Source organism: Heterodontus francisci, chromosome 4, assembly GCF_036365525.1.
Source record: "Heterodontus francisci isolate sHetFra1 chromosome 4, sHetFra1.hap1, whole genome shotgun sequence".
Classification (NCBI taxonomy): domain Eukaryota; kingdom Metazoa; phylum Chordata; class Chondrichthyes; order Heterodontiformes; family Heterodontidae; genus Heterodontus; species Heterodontus francisci.
The window spans coordinates 187,911,527-187,930,049 of NC_090374.1; the positions used below are offsets into that span (position 1 = coordinate 187,911,527).

Genomic DNA, 18,523 nt, shown 5'->3' on the forward strand with positions numbered 1-18,523 from the left:
GCTAAGAACTGTAGAGGAGTAGAGAGAATTAGAGGACCATGTACAGAAATCATTAAAAAATAATGGACAGGTACAGAAAATAATTATAAAGGCTAGTGGAATGTTGGCCTTATCTCAAAGGAGCTGCAATACAAAGAGGTGGAAGTTATGCTATGGTTATATAAAACATTAGTTAGACTGCATCTGAAGTAGTACATTCCATTCTGGGTATTGAACCTCAGGAAGAATATACTGGCCTTGAAATGGGTGCAGCACAGTCACCAGAATGATACTGGAGCTAAAAGGGTTAAATTATCAAGACAGAATGCAGAGACTGTGCTTTTATTCCCTTGAGTATGGAAGATTAAGGAGTGATCTAATTGGAGTGTTTAAGATGATTAAAGGAGTAAAAATAAGAAAGATTTGCATTTATATAGCATCTTCCATGACCACATGATGTCCCAAAGTGCTTTAAAGCCAATGAAATAATTTTGAAGTGTAGTCACTCTTGTAATGTAGGAAATGCAGCAGTCAATTTGCACACAGCAAGCTTCCACAAACAGCAATATGATAATGATCAGATAATCTGTTTTTGTGATATTGATTGAGCCGTAAATATTGTGGAGCTGAGAGGAGCAGGAGTGCTGCCAGCTCCACGTTAAAACCGCAGGCCCCTCCCAGCCAACATTCACCCTGTCCAAATGTTCTCGGTTTGTTTATGATCCCAGCGCCTCCCAGGACTGCTGAGATATCCCTGGGGACATAACTGGTGCCTGTAGCTTGCCAGCAAATGAGGCTACTGGACCAATTTCCCGTAGACCTCCTCCACTTTCTTCAGGGGCATGCAACATGCACTGCACCATGATCGCACCCCAATTCAGAGATGATCCATTTTATATGTCTCCATTTCAGCTTAATGAATTTTCTAAAGTTTATATAATACAAAAGAAAAGTTATGAAAAATGTGTAGTCTATTTCTGTCGCTCATATGGTCTCGCTTGCTAAAAATAATGTGTAATGTTTTTGAAATTTGTAGTCTAGACTTTCCTCAAATAATTTTGAAAGGCAATTGAGCAGAAACTACTCGAAGTTGAAGAAAAATGTTCCATCAGTCTAGCTGACGTAATGGTATTGATCTTATTATTCCAATGATATAGACTAACATAAAAGGAAAAGACATAAACAAAAGCATATCAACAGTTCACCTACCTCAGCAATAAGGGCATAGTTGGGAACCATCATTGCAATAGGTCTAAAAAGAGCCTTTAAGTTGTCTGGCAGCTCTGTTCGTCCAGCATAACCAGGGTTCATAGTGATGAATGCTGCGCAAGACATGACCAACTTGATTTCTCTACCTTCAAACATGAAACGAGAGAGCTACAGGTAAAGAAAAAAAAATAACAATTATTTTACTTACAAATTTCTCTTCTGATTTTATTTGGTTATCTATCTTTTTTTTGAAGGTAGCAACTTATGGTTGGTTGCATAGGTGTCAAAAGTCTCATTAGCAATGTAGTCATTCTATGGGCTGAATATTATTCTCCCGGCCCCAAGCGGGCAGCGGGCGAACAAAATGGTGGCCCGCATGTGTGGGCCATGCACTGCCATGTCACCGCGATCTAGCGCACGGCGGCTCATCTGCATACGCTGGGTGGTCCGCTCCTCAATCATGTGGCGGAGGTGGGCTCTGCAACACCGGCAATGGAGTCAGCTGCCTCTGCGCATGCACTGGTGCCATTTTAAAGGGCTGCACAGTTGAAGCCCATACCCCCAACCAAAAAACACAGTGAATTGATTTTTGTTCTGCACCCCCCAATACAAAGAAAATAAATGGCTGCCCCGTTCCCCTACACGCGCCCCCCGCCACAAAAAAAACACTTGTATTTAATATGTGACCTTCCCTCCCACCAACTGCACAAAGTACAGAGGTCACCCCTTTCCCCCCTCCTCTACACTACACATGTAGATTTGACCCTGTCCCCCCCACCACTACACTCAAAACCCTATGTTCCCCTCTTCCCCACCTCAGTGGCGCCAGCTTTCCTTGGACGGGAAAGTGAAGGCACGCGAGTGCCGGCCCCGGCATGCAAAATCGCGGACAGCTGTTAAGATTGCAGTGAAAGCTATGTAAATTTATTCATGTCCTTTATTTAAATATTTAAAGTTGGATCCCGTCACCGAGAGGGCTGCCACGGAGCATCACCGCCGACGTGAAGATTGGGCCCAGCAATCCCAGCGTAGGCTCTGTGGTGTCCCGCCTCCCCCCGCCCCTCCGCCATGGAGCCTGGCACTGGGAGCTCAACAAAATTCAGCCCTACATCTCTGATCCTCACCAAAAAATGTTAAAAGGGGATTTAAGCATGGAGTGCATCACAATCAAGGCCATTTATTTCCTCAGCCAACATTCACATATGGAACATTTTCATAAAATTACATAGAATTTACAGCATAGAAAAATGCCATTCAGCCTAACAGGTTTATGTTGGTATTTATGCTCCACATGAGCCTCCTTCCACCTAATTAATCTCACCCTATCGATATATTACTTTCAATATCATTTCAATAGGCAGCAATCAAGAAAGAAGGGGCAAAAAATTTGCATTTTCCTAGCGCTTTTCACATCCTCAGCATGTCCCACCATACTTTACAGACAATTAAGTATGTTTGAAATGTAGTCACTATTCTAACATAGGGAAATGTAGCGGCCAATCCACGCACAGTAAGGTTCCACAAAGCATTAAAGTTAATTACTAAATAAACAGTTTTTGTGGTATTGGATGAGGGATAAATGTTGGCCAGAACACCGGGAGAAATCGCCCACGCTTCTTCAAGAGTGCCATGGGATGTCTTAGGTCAACCTAATATCAAGGTTTAACATCTTATCCAAATGACGGCACCTCTGACAGTGCAGCGCTATAGGGTCAGCCTAGATTATGAATTCAAGTCTCTGAAGTGATGCTTGAACCACTGAACCAGTGCTGACACACAGTGAAATTGGGCTATTATTTTCCCTAACTTAGGGGCACAGAGGCCTAATGTACCATCATCACTTCGGCTCCAAAGACTGGCTACTTCAACACAGTCCACAGATCATGAGGGTAAAATTCAATCTTCACAGAGGTACAAAATGGGTATAACTGCTAGCCGGTCCACTATTAGCTGTTTTGTGGTCCCACCCAAGTTGAATTTTACCCCTCCCCTATGAGTTTGTTTTAAACAAAAACACACTTTTAATAAACATCTTTGGGTTCTCTCTCAAGGCATGGACAACTCAGCTGCTACAAATATAGGTAGACAATCTATTACCAGACAATTGCCAATGTTACATTTGCACACCAGACATTTGCCAATGTTACATTTGCACAATCATAGGGGGGAAATCCATATACTACATTTAATTTGTGACAAGTGTTACTTCAGCACTGCACAACCTGCCTATGAGGGTGGTGTAAGTGGAGACGATGAATGACTTCAAAAGGAAATTGGATGGGCACTTGAGGAAAATAAACTTCCATGGATACGGGGATAGAGCTGGGGAATGGGATGGATCTGATTACTCTACAGGGAGCCTGCATGGACCAATGGGTCGAATGGCCTCCTTTTGTCCTGTTATGATTATGACAACACTACCAAGCTCTGCTGTTTGTAACTCGCTACTAAATTACTTTAAGAGTCTCACTGGGGCAATAAGTCCAGGTTAACATAAACCTTACAGTTAATGTGTGTAAAAAAAACCCTCTAAAACTTATGACAAACATTTCAGTAAACAGGAAGATCATCGGATAATGCAGTGTCTAGCAGTATTTTACAAAACCAAATCCAATGAAAATTCTAGCACTTCATTCTACAGGATAACTAACATCGATACATATAAAAAAAGTTTTGTTTGGCTAAAAATAAGTGCAGCTGATGTGATTCTTATTTATGATAAGCCAAATGATCAATTTTGAGCACATTTTGTATATTCAGTAAACATTTAAGCAAAGGCTCAGAGCTACAGAATGGGGCATTTTGTCACTCGATGCTTCAGTTTCAACATGGCAACCACCTACTTCAGAATGGATGCCAACTTTATAAAGGTAATAAATATTCCAAAAGAACATGCATGTTCCTGTTGTTATGAAAGTGCTTCCACTTTTAAAATTTTTTGAGGACTCGTGCTTTAGAATTGTGGAGATGGATTCATTTGAGACTGAAGGGATTCCATGGATGTGGTTTTATTAAAAGGGTCACTGAAGGGACACTTCAGATTTTTAAAAAAACAATCGCTGGAAGAGTCAAAAAGTGCTAAGTAAACATCAGCAGTCTTGCTAGCTATTGGAGATGTTTAGACAGAAGCCACATGTCTCAGTTTATTGTGCTCAGGAGGTTTTGACATTCTGGTTGGAGTGTAGACCGTTTTGAATGTCAGTTAGGGGGGGGTGGAGGGGTAAGCCTGCTAAGAGAGAAGCACCAAACTCATCTTTCTCCACCTGTGAGAAACCCTGAAAAATCCAGTGTGTGATAGCTAAAACGCTTTTTTTTTATCGAGGGGGCCTTTATTCCTCAGGCCCCCTTTATATACATATTTACAGTTTTAAAATAACTTTATTAAAACCAGATAAATCAACAAAAAACTCAAATTAAAATGCCATTCCCGGCATCAACGATGCACTCCAGTCCCTGCGGTGCCCACCGGTGGCGGAAGGCCTCAAGCGTACCGGCGGACACCGCATGCTCCTTCTCCAGGGACATTTGATGCCACATTTCTCCTGAGAAGCTTCTGGGAGACTTCCTCTCGACATCTCCTGAACAAGCTTCTTCAGAAAAGATCCCAGTGACCCGGCTATGTGTATTCGGATTCCAGACTGTATGCCATCTGGAACATAACATATCTTATCCTTTTCCTTCAAGAACTAACAAGTACTTTGGCCAAAGCATCTTTATTTTTCCTTTAACCGATGTGTGTATGTGTGTTGGGTATTTAGCAGGGAATATATATATATATTTACTGCCCTATTTCAAACTGTGTGTTAAAGCTTTGTGTCTTTATTGACTAAGTCCTGTTTTATAATAAATTCATAATTTTGCTGCTTATTAAAGAAACCAGGTTGGTGGATTTTATTCTAAAATAAAATAGAATATATAATTGGCTGTATCGGTAACTGGGTAAACATTTAAATATAGGTTGTGACCTGTGAACTAGATAAAGACAGTGCACTCCTCCCACCTTGGTTGTAACACTGTATGACTGTGAAAAAGGAACTATCATCTGAGAAAGGCACTTGGCAGTGTTGAATGATGGAGATGTGAATATTGATAAACAGAGAAATTTTGGAACTCAGATCAAATAGAGGGCAGAGTTCGTGAATGGGTACGTGGTATGTGGACCTACAGGGACCATTTCTCATCCACGCTTTATGTTGTTAAACATTCTCAGGTCAGGTGGCATGTAGAAGTATTTCAGGGCAAACCTCCCAATACTTTGTTCAAGTGTTGTGGGCCAATATCTCAAATTTTATGTTAGAAACACAGCCATTATTACACAAATGGAATTACTTACCTCATAAAATCAGTAATTTCAACACAGAAGAAGCCATTCAGCTCATTATGGCAGTGCTAGTACTAGCTCTACACCTCTACGATCGACACTAATGCTATTTTCCTACCCTACCTCTTTAACCTTTACTATTTTTCCTGTTCAAGTGCTTTATCTATTTCCTCTTAAATATCACAAATAACCACATTTATTCCACCTCATAGCAACCTATTGCTTGAAAACAATTTCTTCTAACATCCCTTATTATACTTTTAATGCTAATCCTGAATTCATGCACCTTTCTGGTAAAAATAAGCTTCCACTACTTACCTTCTCAATTCCTTTCAAAAATGTCCGCACTTTTATTATACTACCCCTTAACATACTTGACTCTAGTGAATGCAGTTCTAGTTTCCAAGTATCTTATTATAACTGTATCCTCACATTCCTGATATACTCCAGTAAATCTATGTTGCACTTTCACAATGGTTCCAATACTTTTTCTATAATGTGAGGCCCAAAACTGAACATAGTACTTCAACTGTAGCCGAACGAATATCTTAACAGTGTTATATGTCATCATTTTGGTTCTGTTTTCAATGTCCGTCTATATAAAACCAAGAAACCAGGTGTAATTTTATGGCTTTTTTTTTTACCTAGCAGGTTCACTGACTTTGCATGGCTAGTATACGCATTTAAAATGTTAGAAATGTTCTCCTTTTTTGTCTATCACCAATTTAGTTTGTCCTGCTTTCATCACTTAAGCAAGAGTGGGCATGGAACACACTTTACAGCACATTTACACGAGAGTTGATACCAAAGCATATGTGAACCATTGAGTATCAGATGCATGCATGTGATAGATTTTACATGCTGTTTATTGCACATTTACAGAAACAGGCAGTCATATATGATTGTTTATCATAATTTACTTGCTGAATACTATGGGGGTGAATTTCCATTGGGGTCGTCCACTCATCCACCGTTACTTTACCATAAGAGTGGCAGAAAATGGTGCAAATGCTGTTTGCATTGCTTTTCCAAAGTTTCCACCTCTCTTCTACCAAAATGACAGCCATTGATCAGGACAACCCCCACCCACCCATCTCCGCCCCCACGACCAACCCACCCCCCGACACAGTGGAAATTCATCCCCATGTTATTAGGCAAAATTGTGACCTGTTAATTATCAAGCTTGATTAGTATCAAAATAATATGCTACCTTTGCTGCTTTAGCATTTCTGATGGTGATGAGTTGCTGTGCAATGACAGAAAGTACTTCAATATCAATCCGGTTGAACTCATCAAAGCAGCACCAGGCTCCTGATTGAGCTAAACCACTGAAGAAACGCCCCATCATCTGGAGAAGAATATAAACTTAGTCATTGTGCATTAACAATATAAACTCACTATATAGTATGATGGCTGCCCCCCCAAAAAAACGTTGCTAATGAAAAGCTTGTTACATATAATTTCCATTGTTTAACCCTCTACTAAATGCATAATGATGTATACTTTAAAAGATTGGGATATTCTGTCTTCAGATTCAGTGAAATTCCCTGTTCCGGTATTTAACTCACCTTATAATCTAAGCCTTCAGAGCAATTAAAGACAACACACTGGATGGCCAGAGCCTTAGCAAGGTCTTTGGTAGTTTCTGTTTTACCAGTACCAGCAGGGCCAGCTGGAGCTCCTCCCAGATCTAGCTGTAGAGCTCCCATGAGGCAGAGGTAACAACGGTCCTAAGTTACAAAGGAACTTAATCAGCTACATTTCTGAACATATTAAAATATTGCATAAAAAGGTTAACATAGAATGAATATGTTTCCCATCAACAAAATAGGCTGGTTAGTCATTTCCTGCTGGCAATACAGATAAATAATTATTTTACAGTTTCGTAATTGTTCCCTGCTGGTGTAATTCTCTTATTCAAATATTCAAATAACTTCAGGTTATTTTTCTCAATCAACATTGGTAGAATGGAGAATATAGAATGTCTGTCCAACCATTGACATCCAGGGCAGCGGCGGACCTGAAAGGAACAAGGCTGAAAACCTATAAATAAAGAGCGGGGCTCGAGGCCCTTCACTAACCTGACGCTCGGGGCAGCGGCAGGCTCTCTGACTGTTTCTGCGCACGCTCTGTTTGGATTTAGTTAAAAAAAGAATAGTGACATCACTGAAATTCTGTGGGCTGATTGGTCGGTGGGCGGCAGCTGTTATTGCCTGGGGATAGCTGTGATAGATTGATGTAAAAAAAAAGGTCCCTTTTAAATTAATGCCTCAGTATAGCTATCTGTAAATTATTAGTCTTTACTAGCTATACTCGTGCTGTTTTCAGGGAGTGGAGGCTGTAACTTAAGTGTGGGTATTTTCACTGGCTGGGGGCGGTGGAAGGTGCTCTATGGTCTTTTTCTTTCTCAGCCTCATATGTACAGGGGATAAAAATTGATTGTAAATAGCTGGTAAGTTATTTCAACTAGCAAGTTTTCATTATAAAGTTAAGTAATGGCAGGGCAGGGCATTTTGGCCAAGCCAAATGTGCCTCCTGTGCAATGTGGGAAGTCGTGGACATGCCATGTAACCTTGGCGAGCATGTCTGTGGAAAGTGTCTCCAGTTGCAGAAGCTTGTGCTTCGGGTTTCAAAGCTCGAGCGGCGGCTGGAGTCACTGTGGCACATCCGCGAGGCGGAGGACGATGGATGGCATATTTCAGGAGGTAGTCAAGCCGGTGCCTAGGCAAGCACAGTCGGGGGGGGTGACTGGGTGGCTACCGGACGGACAAGGAAGTCAGGGCAGGTAGTGCAGGAGTCCCCAGAGGACATCCCGCTTTCTAACCGGTATTCAGTTCTGAGTACCGATGGGAAAGAGGGTTCCTCTGGAGAATGCACCGAGAGTCATAACTGGAATATCATGGGTGACTCAGCTGTGCTGGGATGGAAAAAAGAGAAAAGAGGGCAATAGTAGTAGGGGAGGAACAGATAGGCGTTTCTGTGGTCGCAGGCGTGATTCCAGGATGGTATGTTGCCTCCCTGGTACAAGGTCATGGCTATCACCGAGTGGGTACAGAGTAGTTTGGAGGTGAGGGTGCACAGCCGGAGGTCAAGGTCCACATTGGTACCAATGACATAGGTAGAAAGAGGGATGAGGCCCTGCAAAACGATTTTAGGGATCTCAGCAGCAGAATAAAAAGTAGGACCCCAAGGGTTGTAATCTCTGGGTTTCTTCCGGTGCCACGGGCTAGTGAGTAGGGCTAGGGAGGTCAGAGCAGAGGAATGCATGGTTGAAGAGATGGTGCAGGAGGGAGGGCTTCAGCTTCCTGGATCATTGGGCCTGTTTCTGGAGAAGGTTGGACCTGTATAAGATGGACGGGTTGCACCTGAACTAGAACGGAAACAACATCCTTGCTGGGAGGTTTGCTAGTGGTGTTGTGGGGGGGGGGGGGATAAACTAATTTGGCAGGGGGATGGGATACAGAGTGGAAGCACAGTAAGCGGTGATGTACATTCAAATATAGAAGAGAAGCGAAGTCAGTCTGGAGGGCAGAGTAAATGTAGACCTGTTAAGGCTCAAGTAAATAATACAAGGCTGGATTGTATCTATTTTAATGCAAGGAGTCTTACTAGTAAGGCAGATGAATTGAGGGCGTTGATAACACATGGGATATGATATTATTGCTATCATTGAGACATGGTTGAGAGAAGGGCAGGACTCGCAGCTTAATATCCCAGGGTATAGAATCTTCAGACGTGATAGGGGAGGGGGTAAAAGAGGAGGTGGCATTGCACTGTTGATTAAGGAGTCAATTACTGCAGTAAGGAGGGATGATATCTTAGAAGGTTCCTCTAATGAGGCCATATGGGTAGAACTTAAAAACGAAAAGGGGGCAATCACTTGGCTGGGGGTGTACTACAGGCCTCCAAACAGTCAGGGAGAGATAGCGGAGCGAATATGTAGGCAAATCTCAGAGAGGTGCAAAAATAATAGAGTAATAATAGTAGGGGATTTCAACTTCCCCTATATTAGAGGGGATAGTATTAGTGCAAAAAGCTTAAAGGGGGCGGAATTCTTCAAGTGTATTCAGGATTGCTTTTTGAGCCAGTCCTACATGAGGAGGAGCGGTCGGTACTGGACTTAATCCTAGGGAATGAAGCCGGACAACTGGTAGAAGTAGCAGTAGGGGAAAATTTCGGGGATAGTGATCATAATTCTGTAAGATTTAAGGTAGTTATGGAAAGGACATAGAGGGACCGGAAATAAAAGTACTGAATTGGGGGAAGGCAGATTTCAATATGATAAAACAGAATCTGGCCAAAGTGGACTGGAAGCAGCTTCTTATAGGAAAGTCTACATCAGACCTGTGGGAGTCATTCAGAAAGGAAATATTGAGGGTTCAGGTCCAACATGTTCCTGTAAACGTTAAGGGCGGGACCAACAAATCAAGGGAACCCTGGATGTCAAGGGATATAGAGGATCAGATAAAGAAAAAAAAGGAGGCTTATGGCAGATTCAGTGCACTGAAAACAGTGGAGGCCCGAGAGGAGCATATAAAGTGTAGGGGGGTATTTAAAAAAGTAATTAGGAGAGCGAAGAGGGGACACGAAAAATCACTGGCAGGCAAGATAAAGGAAAATCCCAAGGCATTTTATAAGTATGTTAAGGGAGAGAGGATAACCAGGGAAAAAGTGGGGCCCATTAGGGATCAAAGAGGCAATCTGTGTGTGGAGCCGAAGGACATGGGTGAGGTTTTGAATGATTACTTTTCATCTGTGTTCACTATGGAGAGAGACGATGTAGGTGTAGTGATCAGGGAGGGAGATTGTGATATACTTGATCAAATTAGCATTGAAAAAGAGGAAGTATTAGCTGTATTAGCAGGCTTAAAGGTGGATAAATCCCCAGGCCCAGATGAGATGTATCCCAGGCTGCTATGTGAGACAAGGGAGGAGATAGCAGGGGCTCTGACACAAATTTTCAAATCCTCTCTGGCCACAGGAGAGGTGCCAGAGGACTGGAGGACAGTGAATGTGGTACCATTATTCAAGAAGGGTAGCAGGGATAAACCAGGTAATTATAGATCTGTGAGTCTAACGTCAGTGGTAGGGAAATTATTGGAAAAAATCCTGAGAGACGGGATTAATCTCCACTTGGAGAGGCAGGGATTAATCAAGGATAGTCAGCATGGCTTTGTCAGGGGGAGATCGTGTCTAACAAATTTGATTGAATTTTTTGAGGAGGTGACTAGATGTGCAGATGAGGGTAAAGTAGTTGATGTGGTCTACATGGACTTCAGTAAGGCTTTTGACAAGGTCCCACATGGCAGATTGGTTAAGAAGTAAGAGCCCATGGGATCCAGGGCAATTTGGCAAATTGGATCCAAAATTGGCTCAGTGGCAGGAGGCAGAGCGTGATGGTCGAGGGTTGTTTTTGCGAATGGAGGACTGTGACCAGTGGGGTACCACAGGGATTGGTGCTGGGACCCTTACTATTTGTAGTGTACATTAATGATTTAGACTTGAATATAGGAGGTATGATAAGTTAGTTCGCAGATGACACGAAAATTGGTGGAGTCATAAATAGTGAGGAGGAAAGCCTTAGATTACAGGACGATATAGATGGGCTGGTAAGATGGGCAGAGCAGTGGCAGATGGACTTTAATCCTGAGAAGTGTGAGGTGATTCACTTTGGTAGGACTAACAATGCAAGGGAATATACAATGGATAGTAGGATCCTAGGGAGTACAGAGGGTCAGAGGGACCTTGGGGTGCTTGTCCATAGATCACTGAAGGCAGAAGAACAGGTTGATAAGGTGGTTAGGAAGGCACATGGGATACTTGCCTTTATTAGCCGAGGCACAGAATATAGGAGCAGGGAGGTTATATTAGAGTTGTATAAAACACTGGTTAGGCCACAGCTGGCGTACTGTGTACAGTTCTGGTCACCGCACTGGATTGGTGCAGAGGAGATTCCCCAGGATGTTGCCTAGGCTGGAGCATTTCAGTTATGAGCAGAGACTGGATAGACTGGGGCTGTTTTCCTTGGAGCGAAGAAGGCTGAGGGGGGACCTGATTGAGGTATACAAAATTATGAGTGGCATTGATAGGATAGATAGGAAGGAACTTTTTCCCTTAGCGGAGAGGTCAGTAACCAGGGGGCATAGATTTAAGGTAAGGGGCAGGAGGTTTAGAGGGGAGTTGAGGAAAAATCTTTTCACCCAGAGGGTGGTTGGAATCTGGGCCACACTGCCTGGAGTGGTGTTAGAGGCAGGAACCCTCACAACATTTAAGAAGTATTTAGATGAGCACTTGAAACGCCATAGCATACAAGGCTACGGGCCAAGTGCTGGAAAATGGGATTAGATTGTATGGGTGCTTGATGGTCAGCGCATGCGTGATGGGCCGAAGGGTCTGTTTCTGTGTTGTATCACTCTATGACTCTATGATTTTAAATAAGCTGCTAACCTACTGAATAAAATCACAACACAGAGCTGGAGTCTTGCCTTGCTGTGCATAGGCCTTCAGATTTGCCTATGGAAGAGGTCTTGTATATTTTTTTAAATTTTAGGTGAGTATATGATAAGCCTATCACAAACTCCATAGAAAGCTTCATATTAAGTGATGGAGCTACTGCTCTGCTTCAAGCTTCAACTGTACCTCCTTACCACCACCACCAGAGGGGGAGTTTGAAAAACGAGATGCTACTTTTACTACTGATACCAGCTCAGTTTTCACACTGTTCACGACAGCCAGCAAAATTATCCAGCCATTATACCATTACTGCTCTTTCTATTATTGGTTCCCGATTTTAAATTTCAGGTAATTATCACCTTTTCTGGATATACTTACAGTAAGTGGTGTAATGACCAGCCGAGGGGATGCTCCCAGGTACTCATAGCCATAAGTGTAGTTAGATAAGGCCATCATAGCCACACAGTTATCTGCGTCAAGATCCCAGTAATAGCGCAGCTGTCTCTGCCACTCAAAATTATTTACTGTATCCACCTAGACAAGTATGAAACACTAATTATCACTAACAGAAAAGCTAGCAACTTAAACAAGCTCGTTTCACATGGTTAAATGTCTTGGTATCCCATTTTCAAATGACATTAAATGTAATATCAAAAAATGCAGGGGGCATTTTAACTGCCACCTGGTCACTGGTGGCAACCCCTGGTTTCAGTTAGATTCCTGCCCATCAGCAGCAGAATGAACCCATGGAATTTAACTGCTGGGTCTCATTAACATGCCATTGGCCGACTTGTCGCTCATGATTTAACACCAAAAGTGCAGACTTCGGTAGATAGGGGTACATATTGAGAATTAATGGGCTAACATGCTTCTCCACACCATTTTACCTATTATATTTCTCATGGGTTTCATTCTTATCATATATTTTTTTAAATTTTAATTTTGCTTTTTAATCTCTCCACTTATCCATGAAACCCCTTTAATCTTAGATGTAATGTGTTTCACCTGCACTTTTAATATCTTGCATTTTCATATCTCCCAAGGCCAGTTCATGGTTTGATCTGGCACTTTATCACCAATTAAACTGGCTTAAGTACCACATCATTCCACTCAAAATGGCTAATATTCAGTCTATCGCTGTTATCTTGGACGGCTTTTCTTTATTTTCAATGTGACCTGATTTGGTTATGGTCGCTACACGTCAAATGTTCTTCTCGCTTCAGGATACTTGCAGAAGCCAAAATAGTAATTCATCGTTTCCTGGGATAGGTACATTATTTAAACTCTTTTACTACTGTAAACCTCTCTAACTTATCCACAAACCTCCTCCTTTATTTGTTCTCTTGTTTGTTTGTTGGTCAATTGTATACTCCCAAATTGGTAACAGATTCATTAATTAGTCTCAACATGACCCAGATGGATTCCGTCTGAGTCCATCATCAATAAAAAAATATTATGTCTACGGTATACCCTTAATAAGGCCACTCCTCCTCCTTCTCTATCCCTACTGAAAGTGTCAAAGAAAGGAATATTTGGTTTTCAGTTCCATCCCAGTCATGATTCCACTAAAGCTACATCATGTCCCTACACTCTCAGTAGTGCACCTAATACCCCTGATTTTATTTCCAATGCTTTGAACGTTCAGATATAAACACTGTTCCACCAAAGAACATTTTTTACACTGCGAGTGGCAATGATCTGGAACTCGCTGCTCATGAGGTGGTGGAAGTGGAAACAATCAATGATTTCAAAAGGAAATTGAATGGGCACTTGAAGAAAATAAACTTGCAGGGCTATGCGGATTGACCGGAGGAATGGGGCTGATTGGATTGCTGTGTGGAGAGCCAGCACAGACACAATGGGCCAAATGGCCTCCTTCTGTGCTGTAAATGACTTTATGACTCATTGTGACGTTATTTTTATCTAAGGCATTTCTACACTGTAGGTCACCAGAAACATATTCCTTTGTATTCTACATTATATAATATTATGAAGTAGTAACAAAATGCAACATGCAACAGTAAGAACAATAGTTACGCTGAACATTTACAATGTGGCACATATTATAAATTAGACATCTTTGCAAAGTTGAAGCAGACAGCGATGTATTCTTAAACATTAAATGGCAAATATAAATTTTTGAACTTGCTGCTGTAAACTACTTGCAGTTCATATTATCTGTGTTCATTAATGTTATGGATTGAGAGGTACATGTTGTGCTTAATCTTTAATTTTTACTGATGTTTAATATTACTGTTGAGAACTGAAAAAAAACCAGAATGAGCTGTCATATTAGTTTCAATGATGAGGTACAGATCATACAAACAAAATTTCTTTGCAGTGCTAAATACCTTTTCTTTGACCAGTTCAGTAACAATGTCTCTTGCATGAACATCAATGGTTATGAGTGCAGTTACAATACTTCGGTGCAGATTTAAGAGCTTTTCTCGAACCAAAGCAGCTAGAGCATTCAGTCTCTATAAAGAGAAATAACACTATTACATAGCCTATATCAGTCAAAAACAGTTTCCATTGGTACAAAATTGTTGAAATCCTTCACTATTGCACATACTCATTAACTATTCAAACCAAATCATTGTTTCACAATAGTGTACTCACATCTACATGTATGTAGAAAATAAAAAGGTCAGCTTTCTTTTAAAAATGCTATTGTATTAATAATGTAGTTCACTGATCAAAATAGGTGCTTTGAAACTATTTAAGTTTCAGGATATATTTTTTCATTAGAATAATACAACAATTCCAGCCCTCATTAATATTCCAAAGTATTCCTAGATGAAATTTTTAAACTTGGGGACTAAATTTGCTTGAAGGGTTAGATCCTGCACAAGCACTTATTATGGGTCTAGGTGAAATAATTATTTTGAGTTCGGATTGATGGTGCATAAACATTCAGTGTGAGAGTAAACACATGGGAGGCAATTTTCCGAAATGTTTTAGATGCTAAAGAGCCTCCGTGGCAGTGAAGATGGGGTCTGCGTCTGGAGAGCAGGTCAGTCGCTTGCCCCACAATCTGCCTCTGTTAAAACCAGAAGTGGGTGCATGGGAGACAGCTTGGGGTCAGGTTTCATATTTATTAATTTTAACCAGCCCTGCACCTACCTGCAGCTCTTCTGGGGGTTTAAAACTCCCCGCTACATGTTTGTTAAGTGCTAAGTAACAAGAAACATGCAGATTCACTTATGATCTGCTTGTTTTTAACATCATATTAGTTTTTTACCATTGAAGCTGGCAGAGTGAGCCAGCAGAATTTGAAGGTTAACCAAGCAGAAAATTGCATATTCCCAAGAAGAAATCTGTTATTGAACATAGCAGCATTAATGCAGCATCAGGTGTCTCCTTGAGGGACACTATGGAGCAGGAAAGCAGGAGAGCACTTCTCAGGATGTTCAAAAGCATAGGGAGTGGACTTTCAGGACTTGATACACCCCAATATAGCAACGAATATCCCCAACAATTAGCTGGCATACTGAAAAAAGTCCACACCCAGACTGTGATGCAGCCTCTGATCTGTATCAGTTCCTGAAAACAGACATGCCACTGAGTCATTTTGAGCACAAGACATTAGATGAATCAGCCAGTGTGCAATTCACTACTGCATTACAGAGGTAATAAGTGCTCTCTTTTGCCATACATCTGCATATATCAAGTTCAATACATCATCATAATGGAATTTGGCATTCTGTCCAACTGCTGCATGCAATTTCCAATCAACTTCCAAGGTCTATTTAAAACAGGGTTGCACCTCTTGAAGCGAGGTTGCTTCTTGTTTGAATTTTTCATTGAAGAACGATGGAAGATATCTTGGCAACTGAGATGAGTGGAAGGCCTGACCTTATTGCAGGGACAGGAAGCAAAGCCACTGCAGGGGATTTTCTGACTATGACTGTTGGTATGCAGGTACAGCAAGGATTAAGAAGGCAAATGCAATGTTGTTGTTTATTGCAAGGGGAATGAAATATAAAAATAGAGATGTTCTGCTACAGTTGTACAGGGCATTGGTGAGACCACTTCTAGAGTATTGTGTACAGTTTTGGTTTCCTTACTTAAGAAAGGATAGAATTACATTGGAAGCAGTTCAGAGAAGGTTCACGCGACTCATTCCTCAAATGAGAGGGTTATCTTATGAGGAAAGGTTGGACAGGTCGGGTGTGTATTCATCGGAGCTTAGAAGGATGACAGGTGATCTTATTGAAACATAAGATCCTGAGGGGACTTAACAGGGTGGATGTTGAAAGGATGTTTCTACTTGTGGAAGAGACTAAAACCAGGGGGACACAGTTTAAAAATAAGGGGTCACCCATTTAAGACAGAGATGAGGAGAATTTTTTTCTCTCAGAGTCTGTGGAACTCTCTTCCCTGGAGAGAGATGGAAGCAGGGTCATTGAATGTTTTTAAGGCAAAGGTAGACAGATTATTGACAAACAAGGGAGTCAAAAGGTATTGGGGGCAGGCAGGAAAAGTGGAGTCGGGTCCACAAACAGATCAGCCATGATCTTATAGAATGGCGCAGTAGGCTCGAGGGGCCAAATGTTCGGAACTCCTGTTCAGAGTTCATATGTTCATATGACTGGATAGGTAAGAGTGAAATCAGGCAAAGGCAGACTCACTCAGCTGGATCATGTAAGAAACACATTGAACGTCAACCGTGTCAAAATATACAGGGGTCGAGAAGGATGAGGGGGTTAATGCACCATGGGTACAGTCACAGAGAATGTCATTTGTAACTTGAATGAGAGCTATTTCTGCCCTGTGACAAGAGTGGAAACCTGAATGAAGACACATCTTTTGTTTCTTAACTTGTTCCATTATCACTTTTTGCCTTGCACCATCATCTCTTTTGTCATTTAATCACTCCTATCATCCAACCTATCACAGACGTACCCTTTTGTTCTATCCTCCCCTCCCCCCTTTTCCTGCATCTATACCTGCCTTAAACCTGCTATCTCTAACTTTTTCCAGTTGTAATGAAAGGTCATCAACCTGAAACGTTAACTCTGTTTCTCTCTCCACAAATGCTGCCACACCTGCTGAGTATTTCCAGAATTTTCTGCTTTCATTTTATGTGCAAGCATGGAGCTGCAGAAAAGATGGTCATGAATTTTGGAGGCAACAACACATTCAAGGACTTGAGAGGAATGGGAGATTGGAGATGCGGCAGTAGCTTGCAAGGACAGAGGGATCAAAGGTAGATTTTGTGAGGAGGTAGGCAATAATGGCAGATTTGAAAGGGAGTGTTCAGTACATGAGGAGAAAGAATCATTTACTATATCAGCCAGCAGGCGGCAGGAAGGGAAGTTAGGTCGTCTGTGGTTTGAAGGGAATAGAGTTGAGGAAGGAGGAGGCGGGTCTTCTGTACAAGATGAGGTTGGAGAGGGCTTGAAGGAAGATTGGGGAAAACTAGAGAAAAAAAGGAGTCCAAGGTTAGGGCATAGTGGGCAAGGGGAAGGGAGGGATGCAACAGAGGTAGCTGAACCAATGGTATTAATCTTAGTGACAAAGAAGTCCATAACTTCCTTGCTCTTGTTGAATGTGAGGGTGCACGGAGCAGGGGAGAAGATTTTAAGGATAGACTTAGTAGTGGAGAAAGGAAGCTAGGGGTCAGCTTTGCATTCCAGGATGATTGTTAATCATCCAGAGGAGAACAGAGTCAATAGTGCTTGACGTGGTCCAGCCAGACCTGATGCTGAATATCTAAGCCAGCTATGCACCATATACGATCAAGTCTGTGTCCCTTGAACTTGAAGAAACAAAAATGGGAGACTTGCAAAGGGGAACAACCAGAATGGGAGAGAATAAGATTTTATTGGGGACAAGGGTAACAAAAGTGGAGGTAAAGGTGTGGTTGAGCTGATCTAAGTTTCCTATTTGACTTGGATATAAAATAATGGTTCTGTGCAGAAACACAGGACCAGATATAATAAAAAAAGAAAGTGCTGGAAATACTCAACAGGTCAGGCAGCATCTGTGGAGAGAAAAGCAGAGTTAACGTTTCATGTCTGTGACTTTCATCAGAACTGGCAAAGGTTAGAAAAGTATTAGGTTTTAAGCAAGTGAGAGGAGGGGGGAGATGGTGGGGAAGAGAACAAAAGAGAAAGTGTGTGATAGGGCAGAAGCTAGGACAGATTAAATAATAAAGATGTCCTGGGACAAAGGCAAGGAGAGTGTTAATAGTGTTAATGGTTGTAGTGAAAGACAAAGCATTAGTCCAGAGAGAGTGTTAATGGCAGAATAATGAACAGCTCTGTCCAAAAGTACAACATGAAAAACCAAGTTTAAAGCAGGCCCATGGTTAAAAAATAAAACACATGAAATAATTTTAAAAAGTAATAAAATAATAAAAAAGGCCAGTCATGTTCTGAAATTGTTGAACTCAATGTTGAGTCCGGAAAGCTGTTGAGTGCCTATTCAAGGCTATGTATCTTTGTATTAAGAGGAATGAAGCTATAATACTACCGCAAGCCGACCTTCACTGGTCAATACATGCGTTGGGATTCTTACAGTTCCACACGATTGGCCTTATCGGCAACCTCGGAAATA

General features: G+C 41.7%; 1 protein-coding gene across 3 annotated transcripts in view; it reads right to left on the reverse strand.

Annotated features, from left to right (window-relative positions):
• dnah6 (dynein, axonemal, heavy chain 6) overlaps positions 1–18,523 on the reverse strand; it is a 554,194-nt gene that overhangs the window by 345,424 nt on the left and 190,247 nt on the right. For all 3 annotated transcript variants that reach the window (XM_068030693.1, XM_068030691.1, XM_068030692.1), the window contains 5 exons: positions 14,314–14,439; positions 12,341–12,496; positions 7,078–7,239; positions 6,720–6,857; positions 1,189–1,356 (listed from right to left, as the gene is read on the reverse strand). In XM_068030693.1, coding sequence (XP_067886794.1) covers positions 1,189–1,356; positions 6,720–6,857; positions 7,078–7,239; positions 12,341–12,496; positions 14,314–14,439 — 750 coding nt within the window. The remainder of the gene's footprint in view (positions 1–1,188; positions 1,357–6,719; positions 6,858–7,077; positions 7,240–12,340; positions 12,497–14,313; positions 14,440–18,523) is intronic.